This window comes from Schistocerca serialis, chromosome 9, assembly GCF_023864345.2.
Source record: "Schistocerca serialis cubense isolate TAMUIC-IGC-003099 chromosome 9, iqSchSeri2.2, whole genome shotgun sequence".
Lineage (NCBI taxonomy): Eukaryota > Metazoa > Arthropoda > Insecta > Orthoptera > Acrididae > Schistocerca > Schistocerca serialis.
This window is the reverse complement of record NC_064646.1, coordinates 209,439,084-209,451,618: the sequence shown is the minus strand read 5'-3', so window position 1 is coordinate 209,451,618 and position 12,535 is coordinate 209,439,084. Positions and strand designations below refer to the sequence as shown.

At 41.8% G+C, this 12,535-nt stretch overlaps 1 protein-coding gene across 1 annotated transcript in view; it reads right to left on the bottom strand.

The window, feature by feature from the left end:
- The window catches only part of LOC126419487 (odorant receptor Or2-like), a 57,038-nt gene extending 48,340 nt beyond the window's left edge, over positions 1–8,698 (bottom strand). The window contains exon 1 of the mRNA XM_050086675.1: positions 7,914–8,698. Within this exon, the coding sequence (XP_049942632.1) occupies positions 7,914–8,698 (785 nt within the window). The remainder of the gene's footprint in view (positions 1–7,913) is intronic.
- Positions 8,699–12,535: the final 3,837 nt, after the last annotated feature.

Below are 12,535 nucleotides of genomic sequence, written 5' to 3'. Positions count from 1 at the left end.
ACCACTAAAGCATTTTTAAAGTTACATCCATGAAAATTGCTATTTGGCTTCTCAGTTAGAAACCAAAAAAAAAAAACGTATTTCAGTGGTTTTGGAAATTCAACCCCAAAGGGATGAAATGTTTAATGAAAATATTTCATTATGAAAGGATTTTTAAAGCTAGATCTATTAAAATTTGAATTTGCCTTCTAGATTAGAAATAAAAAGTACTTAAATAGATGGAAGTACCTCCACGAAAAACATACGTTTCGCTGACTTCGGAAATTCAACTCAAGTGTGGGTGAAAAAGGGAATGAATGTTTTCATGGAATTATTTTGTTATGCAAGCATTATGAGGCGAAATTTTATAAATTTGGACCACGCTCCTCTATTAGAAATTAAGAAAGTACGCATTTCACTGGCTTTGGGAATTCAACACCTAAAGGGGAATAATAGGGGGTGAAATGTTTTATGAAAATATTTCATTATGACCGCACTTTTAAAGTTAAATCATTGAAAACTGATATTTGGCTTATTGGTTAGAAATGAAAAAATACATGGTTCACTGTTTTCTGAAACACAGTTCCCAAGAGGGTGAAATAGGGACAGATTGGTTCAGCGACTCACCACTGCCTAGACGAAACTGCTAGGGGTAGAAACTTGAAATTCTGAGAAAGTGTAGATTTTAAAATGTCCGCATCTTATAGGAAGGGATTGTTCGAAATTCTACTGTTAAGGGGATGATGAAAGTATTTTAGAAAATATGGCGTTACTGAGACAATTTTGCAGCTAGGCCTACAAAATTTTAAATTTGGTTTCTCTGTCATTAATAAAAAAATACTTTTTTCAGCATTTTTCCCCACTAAGGCGATAAAATAGTGATTGAAAGATTTTTTAAAAATAAGACATTTTTAAAGAAGTACTAAAGCCTTTTTAAAGTTACATCTACGAAAATTGGTTTTTGACTTCCCTGTTAGAAATAAAAAAAATTATGTATTTCTGTGCTTTTGGGAATTCAACCGCCTGAGGAAGTGAAACCTGGGAATTATGACAGACTTTTGAAAGCAAAGCGTATGACTATTATTTTGTATTTGGCAACTCTGTTAGAAATTTAAAAAAATACGCGTTTCACTGTTTTTGGGAATTCAACCCCCAAAGGATGAAAAAGGGGTAAATGTTTTTAAGAAAATATTTCTTGATATTATATAAAACAAAAGCCAAGAAAATTGGTATTTCACTTCTCTGTCAGAAATAGATAAACGTGTATTATGGGATAACAGTTTCTATGGATATGTCACCAAAAGAATGCAAAAGCTATGATTAACATAAACCTTGGACCTCAGTTATCAGAATCGCCTTTTGTTCAGAAGTACGTTCGGAAAATACCGTGCTGTAGAAGCCTTAATTTGCATGAAATGTTTAGAAGATGTTGAAATTTGTGAATTAAGTCGAAGAAAGGTATTTAACACTCAAAACTGTGTTGAAAAGGAAACGGTTCATTAATACATTAATTTTTCGGTAAGCTTAATATATGGTAGTAGAACAATTTTTGATGTAATTACTAAGCGTACCTGAGTTAAGTAGCGGGCGGTAAGCTAGTAACAAATATTTGAGGACATATGTTTCAAGTACCGCTCTGTGCTGAAAAGGTTGACGCAGAAGAGAAATTTGTGGCGCACTGCATCAAACCAATCAGAAGACTCAAAACGAGAGAGAGACATCAGGTACACAAATCTTCCTCGTAAATCATTATATTTATTTGTGCAAATAATATCAAAATTCCTACAGTAGTTCCTGAAATTGGTCAAAACACACACACAGAACAGCAACAATTTATATATGTGTATAGATACCTCTAGAGACCTGTCTGAGTAAATTGCAGAGAGTTTTAACCTGTAGGGATATTATTGCTCAAAACAGCGATCAAATGCTTGTTGTGTAGAAAAAGTAATTGTGTCTCCTGTTGGCTGTGCAACACGTGTTACGGTACATACATAGATGTGCCTCCTACGGGTCGGCAGGCGCTTTTTCCCTGATGTTTCGGAAGATATTTTCACTTCCGCTTTTGCAATGAGCACCAGGAATCCGCCCAAAGACATACTGACGATCATACCCTATAGTTCGGTCAAGCTCAGATAGAAAGCGTCGATTTGTTACTTCTACAAACAAAACGATTTTTAACCCTTTCCGTAATGGCGTCCTCGTATAAGGACATACTAAATAAATACTCAGTATATTAAAATTCGTTACATGTTACCATTTGTAATTGTTGTCCTCATACGGTCACAATCAGAGCGTTAATTTGAGAGCAGTGTCGACATCTCCTGTCAATCTGTGGTACCACAAAACTAAAATTTAAGGTGTGCACTCACATGGTCGCTTCCCAGTAATCTTTGTACCTCCAATCAGTGGGTTAATATCTTCTGAGTCCAGGTAAAAAAAAGTATACTTTTGCGTAGAAAGATGCATTCTTGAAGGTGAAAAGTAGAGGTGTCTTTTAGCCGGCCGGTGTGGCCGAGCGGTTCTAGGCGGTTCAGTTTGGAACCGCGCGATCACTACGGTCGCAGGTTCGAATCCTGCCTCGGGCATGGCGTGTGTGAAGTCCTTAGGTTAGTTAGGTTTAAGTAGTTCTAAGTCTAGGGGACTGATGACCTCAGATGTTAAGTCCCATAATGCTCAGAACCAAAGGTGTCTTTCAGAACAAAAGGTGTCATATTTATAACTTTATACATATCCCCAAATGAGGACATTGTGATTGAAAGGTTATAATAGCATAGAAATTCAGGCCATTATTTCGATGTCTTACTGTGACTTCACAATGCCCCATGTCCAAGATAGACGAAGGCTACTTACAGAACATGTTACAGAGCTCCTTAATTCCTCTGAAATTGACAATCTATCCGATGATTCTGGCGATAATTTTGAACAAGAAGACAATGACGGAGGACACGTTAGACGTTTTATATCGTACGGTATATTGGAAAATGAGTAGCCTAGACGGAAAGCCCGCTAACTGCACGATAAGCAACATTGAGGTAATCACGAAAAACTCGTCGCATCCAAACGAGAATGCCCTGCCTACGTAAGGAAAATATCCATTCTAATCTTAACAGACTGAAAGGTAGCTTTGGATGTACGGATTGGGAAGTCTGATGTCTGTTCACGTGCTTTGCATTCGGACATGGCACGGTGACAGCCACGCTTATTGGGCAGTTAGCAGGCATTGCACACGAAGACAACATGCAGTTATCTACTTTTGAAAATGAACATCGTTTTAGACGGTTCATAGCTGGTTTTGCAACCTGAGAACGAGCGCATGTTTGCTTATGCAATTGATACTTCATGTGTAAATGCATGAGTACAAGAAAAACGCATCAGTATTAGTTGCTCCTAAAAATAAGACCCTTGATTTGTTTCACTTTAGGGTAAGTGTAGCCAAAGTATTGACGAAAATAGATTAGCCAGATGCCAGGAAAAGGAGGTGTCCCACTAATGAGAGTCTAAGTATTTCAAAACGAGTCAGTGTGTAAGTTCGTCCAGAAACTGGTTAGTTTGGACAAATTGGGCATCTACCAGTGGTCAATGGCAAAAAATCATTTGACAGGTGCAAGAAACCGGGTTGCAAAGGCCAAACAAAATTATATCATGTAAAACGTAACATTCACTTACGTCTTTACAGTAAAAATGTTTCTTTGGTTATGATTCTCCACAAGTGCAAAACCATATAATTATTAAGTAAGCTTTGTGTAATTTATGTATGTTGGTGAAATTAAATCAAACAAAATACTTTGACCCTTCGACTTGTACTGCACCCACTTGAACACAATGTTCTCATTTGGGGACGCATCGTATCCCCCTTGGGGGGCATGTCGGAATATTTTATACATCTGAAAAATCATAATTTAATTCGAAGAACTGGATAGGAAAGCCATGATTTTGTTATCAGGAAAAAAAATTCATGACCGAAAGGGATAAAGCGAAATTGTGAGTGTCTATTAGATAAAACGGTCCCAAATTAGTCTCTTGCAATATCTGTTTTGTCGATATGTGTCAACAATAACAGTAAAACACGAAGGATAACCGGTACTCTAGCAGCGACTGGGCAGCACTGCTGTGTGGCGGTAGCAGTCAGACGGGACAAGGTGGTTCTGTGGCTGCTGGGTTGCTGGTTATTCATCGTGTATTACTCTCCTGGCAACAAACGTGCTCTAGGAGTAGAGTCTTTGATTAGGAATGAAAACGTCTTGCGTCTTGGTTTCGAACGCTGCCAGTTCTTAAATTTTGAATAAAACTCATCGGCAATGGCACCCTCGCTCTGCCAACGGCCTAGTCAAAGAGGTTGGATAAACGGACAGAGTTTCAAGGCATTCTCTTGCCCTTTGAGTGAGAAACTACCCCTTCAGGCGAAGAGTCAGTGGTGATCAATTGCGTGAGACTGTAGATGGAAATCGAAACCCACATTAAAGACTCATGGCGTGTATTCACTGGACATGTGGCCTGTAACTGACAAAATATTATGATTATCTCTTCATTGGCAAAAGAATCCGGAATAGTCCCCCACTCGGATCTCTGGGAAGGGACTGCCAAGGGGGACGAGACCATGAGAAAAACATTGAATAACCAATGAAAGGATAATGTTCTACCAGCTAGGGAGTGAAGTGTCCAAAGTTTGAACACAGTAGGGAAGCTAGAAAATATGAAAAAGGAAATGCTAAGCCTCAATCTAGATACAGTGGGCGACAGTGAAGTAAAATGGAAAGAAGATAAACATTTCTGTTAAGAAAATGGTGTAACGCAATTTGCATTCAATATGAATTGGAACATGGGGGAGAGAGTGAGTTCCTGTGAACAGTTCAGTGATAGGGTTGAAACTTCCTGGCAGATTAAAACAGTGTGCTGGGCCGAGACTCGAAGTCGGGACCTTAGCCTTTCGCGGGCAAGTGATCTACCAACTGAGCTACCCAAGCAAGACTCACGCCCCGTCCTCACTGCCTTAATTCCGCCAGTACCTCGTCTCCTACCTTCCAAACTTCACAGGAGGTCTCCTGCCTACCTTGCAGAACTAGCACTCCTGGAAGAAAGGATATTGCTGAGACATGGCTTAGCCACACCCTAGGGGATGTTTCCAGATTGAAATTTTCACTCTGCAGCGGAGTGTGCGCTGATATGAAACTTCCTGGCAGATTAAAACTGTGCCGGGCCGAGACTCGAAATCGGGACCTCTGCCTTTCGCGGGCAAGTGCTTGGGTAGATCAGTCCAATGTGTTCAGGATATGGACTGAGAGTAAATGTAAGGAGGATGAAAGTAATGAGAAGTAGCAGAAACGAGAACAGAAAGAAACTTGAGATCAGAATTCATGATCACAAAGGAGATGAAGTTACGGAATGATGCTACCTAGGCAGTAAAATGACCAATGGCAGACAGAGTAGAGAGCACAACAAAACTAAACTAGCACTGGCAAAAAGGCCATTCCAGGCCAACAAAAGTCTACTGGCATCAAATATAGGCCTCTATTTGATGATGAAATATCTGAGAATGTACGTTTTGAGCACAACGTTGTATGGTAGTGAAACGTGGACTGTGGGGAAACTGGTACAGAAGAGAGTCCAAGCATTTGTGATGTGGTGCTACAGACAATTGTTGAAAATTAGGTTGACTGATAAGGTAAGGAATGAGGAGGTTATGCGCAGAATCGGAGAAGAAAGGAATATATGGAAAAAACTACAAGAAGGACAGGATAATAGGACATCTGTTAAGACATCTCGGAATGACTTAGATGGTACTAGACGGAGCTGTAGAGGCTAAAAGTTGTAGAGGGAATAGAGTTTGGAACACATCCAGCAAACAACTGAGGACGTAGGTTGCAAGTGCTATTCTGAGATGAAATGGTTGTTGGCACAGGAGAAGACTACGTAGCGGACCGCATCGAACCAGTCGTAAGACTGTTGACACACACACACACACACACACACACACACACACACAAATATTTCTCTCCTTGTTACTACATACAGACTATCGCACTAGACTAATCTGGGACCTTTCTGTTGAATGGGAACGTAAAATTTTGCTTTATGTATCCATCTACACCCTGAAAAAGCCCACCCGGCTTCCCTGTCGGGAAGGGGTGCCGGTCCCGGCACGAATCCGCCCGCCGGATTAGTGTCGAGGTCCTTTGTGCCGGCCAGCCTGTGGATGGTTTTTAAGGCTGCTTCCCATTTGCCTCGGTGAATGCAGGCTGGTTCCACTTATTCCGCCTCAGTTACACTATGTCGGCGATTGCTGCACAAACAATGTCTCCACGTACACATCTGGGGTACACTCGTCTGGTATGAGACGTTCCCGGCGGGGTTTGGGGGGGGGGGGCTGTCCATTGCTGGGGGCCGAACCGCACAATAACCCTAGGTTCGGTGTGGGGCGGTGGTGGCGTGGATGGAGTGTTGTGGCCTGTTGTGGTGGGGTTGCGAAACACTGAGAGCTTCCGCGGGGCGAAGCCTCTCCATTGTTTCTAGGTCCCCAGTTTAACACACAATATACACAAACACACACGGACATATGATGTAACTGAACACACCAAAGTACTCTATAATAAATGCTTATTTGTCACATCTATGAATCGGTGATATTTTTTTAATATCCTCACTTGCTTACACTTCAGTTGTAGCTTAACCACAAGGTGCCAAATTCAGGTAGAGAGTTGTTACGTAATCTGCGAAATGGCAGTATTTTCTTGTCAAATTATTATTCCAGAAGTTTAGGATTAGAATATTTATTTGTTCGTTGACACATTATTATGACATTGAATTGTACCAGTGATTTGTGCATGTGAAACTCTCGAAGTTGGCCTGTAATTAGTGTAAGACGCTTCACGTCAAACTGTAGGCCATTCCCCCTCATTTACTTGACGAACTGATGTTACAAACAAAATGGGAGTGCGGAAGGGTTTGTAGAGACGTCATTTTGCTAAAAATGAAAAGGATACAGTTCGCAGTATGGTTAGACGTTGAGTTTGCCACAGACCGTGCGACACCGTTGTTCAGTGAGTATGACGAAAGAACAAGCTATTGATATCGAAGGAAGCATTGCTTCATTTACTCGAATTGATGTGGGGAATGATGGAATGTGTGGTATCTGAACCATACTTATGACAAATACAAGTCCTGTATGTTAAACCTCTACGATCCTGGCTCATTTCTTTATCTGAACGGATAAATCATTATGGTACACGAACTATCGACTGAGAACATTGCGTGACACGGGAGTTTTTTTTATGAGTATTAGTACTTCCTACTCTGCAACTTCATCATGTCATTGTTACAGGCTATGGTCTATGCTTCTGTTTCCGCACAGTTATTGTGGGACTTGTGCAATAAATCCAGCTATATAGTTAGTTTCTAAAATCTTCAGCTAGGAAGACTAATTGAATGTTTACGCGATACTTAGAATGGAGTTTCTGTAAAGCTGCACCCGATACATATTTTGTATATTCCATAAGTTTCGTTGTTACTGAACATGATTTATTAGCTTTATTGTTATTGCTTTGAAAACACAAAAATCAAAGTGCCCAATAAGACACTGAACTCAAGGAATTTTTAACGCTCAGTGATGCGTTCATCAGCAGAATATCGAGTATAAGTGAAAACAAGGAGTGAAAGGCTAATGGGAGTCAAAGGAAACATAAAATCAATATGTATCCAACTATTTCTTCATATTTTTAGAGATCAACTGCTTTCAGCATCTTCTGTGTGTTTTAAGATGCTTCTCCACATGATTTTTCCCACATTGGTGCAGTGTGGTTCACGATGTTGAGTCTAAGGGTCTTGACTTCTGTCAGGCTGTTTTACACTTCAGATTCCTTCATGCGTAATGTTATATATCACACAACATTAAAAGTGACAAAACTATCGGCGTCTCATGTTTGAATCGAACATACCTGAGGATTTGCTGATGGCTTTCGATACAAAGGCACAGATCGCTGTACATTTTCTCATGAGCAATAGAAAATGTGCTCAGCGATCGGCAAACTTCATCGGCACCGCTGTCGGCCGCCTTTAGCTTCATGATCCTCAGAGCGAGCACCTCCAGTTGTGCGGCTACCAGTATCATGATCGATGCGAACAGACAATCCAAGCCGAAGCTGATCTCGGCCATCCACAAGCTTGTCACACACTGGAGAGTGTACGACAGCTTGTAGAAGGCAGTGTTGTTGTCCCACAGGTGCTGTGCGAAGGGTAAGCGCCTCTCGCCTGGGTGGGCAATGAGTGGCATCGGGAACCAAATGAGGCCTTGCGATGCCATGAAGAGCAGCATGCCCAATGTGAGGCGGGACGCTTGCCTACGCGACCTCTGGACGATCTTCTCCAGCGCTGGATCTCTGGAGCACGGCTCGCTTTGAGCCAACATCAGCGAGTCGACGCGCCGGACCAACGAGTTGTACAGCCGCCGGTCTCTCGTGAAAAAGGCCAGTTTGACGGTGCCACTGAAAATGGTGAAGGTGTTGGTCAGCACCAGCGTTGTGGCCTCGAGGTCTCGCCAGCTGAAGGAGACGGACACCGAAGCTTCCACGAAGTTCCAGACGCCCAGAGCGAAAACGAAGATGACGTACAGTTCGAAAAGGGGGAAACTACCCAACGGCCACACTCCGTAGAGCCACAGGTGACGTATGTTGAGCTTGAGGACCGATCGTCCGCTGGACGACCAGGAGAAGGGCGTCTCCATATCCACTCGCCGCCCACTGTGCATTGAAGTGATTTTTAAGAATCTACTGCACAGCACCCAACTGCTGCGTCTTCAACTTGTTTGCGTTCGTTGCCAGCCTTGGAGTAAATGAGCACTGACTGAACCGCCTCTTTACCGACAGAACTGAGGAGTGTGGAGAGCGAAACGCAAATGGAAACTCAGATCGCTCCCTCTCCTACTCCAGCCGACTTGAAACAGGCCAGTATATATTTGACGGCGAGTGGCACAATTACAGAATTAGATATGAGATTTAAATTATCCAGCACGACGGGGGCATTCTGTACCTGACTTATTTATTTTACTCCATTTTTACCCTCTCCTGAGTTGCATAACATAAACAAAAGTAGCACGACAGTGGAAATAAGTAATGGGAGCTTCTCAGCATCATTTGTTTCATTTATAAAACGATAAATCGAAGCATTTGAAAACGCATCTCCCTTTTTCGGTTACTTACACTTATTTCCACCTGTTTTTTCTGCGAGATATAACCTAATGAATTAGATGTATGTCTCCAGTACATAAAGAAAATGTAATAATAAAATACACACAGCAGTATTACGTCTAAAAATTTGCTCCTCTCTTTTTTCTTGAAGTTCGCGGCTGCGAAAAATTTCACGATTCAAAGTATTGGCCCCCACTGGCCACTACTGTCTCCCATCTTTCGGGCAACAGATGAACTCCGTGGTGGAGTAACTGGGAGTCTTTTGAGGAGATCCGCGAATCGATCCTATTTTGGATTTATTCATACGACCCGAAGTGCTGGTCAACCGGGCCGTGTGTCATTGATGAAAAAGTCAGTAGTCATAGGGAGCAATACCTGCAATACCTGAAGAATTTGGTTTGGGGGGGGGGGGGGGAGAGAGAGGAGTAGGACTTTCCATTTCAACGTTTCCAAGTTCATAGTTTCCTAATATGTTTTGATCGGTTTTGTGACACGGGCAAGCACTGTCATGCTGCAAAGTCACCTTTTGATGCATATCGCTCAAAATCACCGTTCTTGAAGCGTTGAAACCATTCTCTGTCCCTTATTTCACTAATGGGTGCTTCACCATAGCTCTCTTTCATCACCATGCTGGTGTTCGATATCAAAATCACCGTTCTTGAAGCGTTGAATTCACCATAGCTCTTTCCTAGCGTTTTATGAGCCTCAGCCATAGATTTCCTCATGCTGAAGCCGAAATGACGAGAATTGGACTCGTAAGTATATTCAATAGAGAGTAACTTTATGATGCAATCAAAAAAATCGACTAATATTTTGGTGGCGTTATGTTTAAAAATTCCTAAGCATATTGTATGAGACGACCTACGACCTGCACCACCACTTGGCGCTACTGCTATCTGTTGCAAAACGGCGGAAGCAGAGTTATAGGCTTAATATTTGAAGGTCTTGCATCTGCTATTACGATATGAGTGTTTTCAGCGGTACGCCTGTCCATGCTATCACTGTTAGTTGGTGTTTTGATATAAATTACTGCACAGCTGCACACTGCGCGACATTGCACGTTAAGTCTCTAAAGTGTTTGTGCAAATATTTTTTTATTGCCACGCGGACATAAAAAATGGTTCAAATTGCTCTGATCACTATGAGGCTTAACTTTTGAGGTCACAGTACCCTAGAACTTACAACTACTTAAGCCTAACTAACCTAAGAACATCACACATATCCATGCCCGAGGCACGATTCGAACCTGCGATCGTAGCGGTCGCACGGGTCCAGACTGTAGCGCCTAGAACCGCTCGGCCACGTCGGCCGGCCCGGGCATAAAAAATCCGTTGTGTAACCAATGTGCAATAAATGTTGGAATTTGCTGTCGGTTGGTGGCAGATTGCTCAACTTCGACCTTTTTTCAGTTTTATGTATCATACGTGACTGAGTCTTACCAACGATTATTAAGTCCAGGTAGTTCACACAGTGAAGAGAAGATTATATAGGAAAAACGTAATCTTATTTTTTTCAGTTCTTCGTAATAATCAGTCACTTTAGGTACACCCACCGTGAAATGAATTTCAGTTCAGCAATAATAACTTACACCTCACAAGAACAAAAACTGAAAACTAGCTTCTGATTGCTACACCCCTACTCTCAACCGCATACAGATGTCACCTCACAAGGAGTAAAATGTAACATCTGAGAACTGATTTGAATAAAATTAATAAAATTTATCAATCTGAGACTACACTAAATTGCTACCCCTGTCCGACTGTTAACAAAAGTAAACAAAGTGTAGAAAGTGGGACAACGTCAGGAGGCGGTTAGCTTGGTTGTGTGAGAATAAGGTAATTTTACTGAATTGCTCTACTTGAACTGTGTGTAACTACGGCGGGAAATGTTTATATACGCGGAAATATTTTTAAATTTTTTGGTCTGGAGACCTATACTCTAAAATTGCCATATGCTCGATATTGCAGTCTGAGTGAAATAATGGAGACAATCAAAGGCGGAAAATTTAGTTTTCAAATTTTTCTACGTGATCATGAAGCCTCCTCGAGAAGAAATAATTACTGATCATTGTCTCTTCAGCAGAACTTTTATCATTTATAAAAGCTTCAAACGAAATTCTTTGACTATTTGTCTATTTCAGGAACTAGAATCGTTACTGCATATGGGAGGAACAGAAGAAATTCCATTATCACATTCGTCTTTACTGCAGACTTTAAATTTTATAACGAAAGTAAAATACTGTTGGATGCAAAACAGAGACAAATTTGGTCATGTTTAAAATTTTCCTTTTGACTAATGAAAGTCTCTGCACCCACAGTGATTTAACGTAGCCTTCGTTTGCAGCGCGCTTTAGAAGTCTGAGAAGCAAATGGTCACACTGTTATGCAAGAGTTTGCGTCAGCATGAACACGACTGAAATCTAACGGCATCATCAGTCTCACCTCCCATACCGTCATGCAAAAATTCCTAGGAGAAACAAAGTATTCAGATGGATTTGAAAATCAGCAGTTCTTCTATACGAAAGGAAGAAGAAAATTTTGCAACCAGGCACAGAAAGAACACGTAAACGCAACGAACAAAAAATTAGTCGACCCCAGAGAAATCATAACAAGGTTTACATAATATCGTGTAATTCCACCCCTGGACTTCATTGACGCCTGGAAATGGTTAGGACGTGACTCCACAAGTTCTGCTGGTGCGTCGCATCCAGGTTACGTCACTTTCTGAAGATTTCATCGCCCAGTGCCACCAAATTGCGGGCGTGCTAATTCAGTGTTTTACCTGCTGTTCCAGATTGTCCCACACATTTCTCTATGGGCTTCAAGTCAAGTAGTTTTGCAGGCCAATCGAAATATAATAGGATGGGGAAGTGTTCATAAAACCAGCCACAGGCTGATGAACTTTCGTTTTTGTCGTCGTCTTTATGTGCCACTTTGAGCAATGGCCTTTGGTGGGGTGACCTACTGCAGGTGTTCATTTCATGCAGTTGCTTTCGCAGTACTGTATCGCTGAAAATTGGGGATGGACCTTGATTTACCACCTGTAACGATTACTGTAGGATTTGGAAGCGATTTTGATTCACAAGCCACGAAACGGGTCTCCGGTCCCTCTCATTCAGCATCTTCATCCGACCAAAATTCTGATGTCGTGTTTCGTGGCGATGCGTGTTACACAGGCTGAAAACTCCTGAGGAACACATACAATATGGCCATGGGCATGGCCTAATACGATTGCCCCTCTTTGCTACTGTCAAGTCCTTACATTTGAGCCGGCCGGAGTGGCCGTGCGGTTCTAGGCGCTACAGTCTGGAACCGAACGACCGCTATGGTCACAGGTTCGAATCCTGCCTCGGGCATGGATGTGTGTGATGTCCT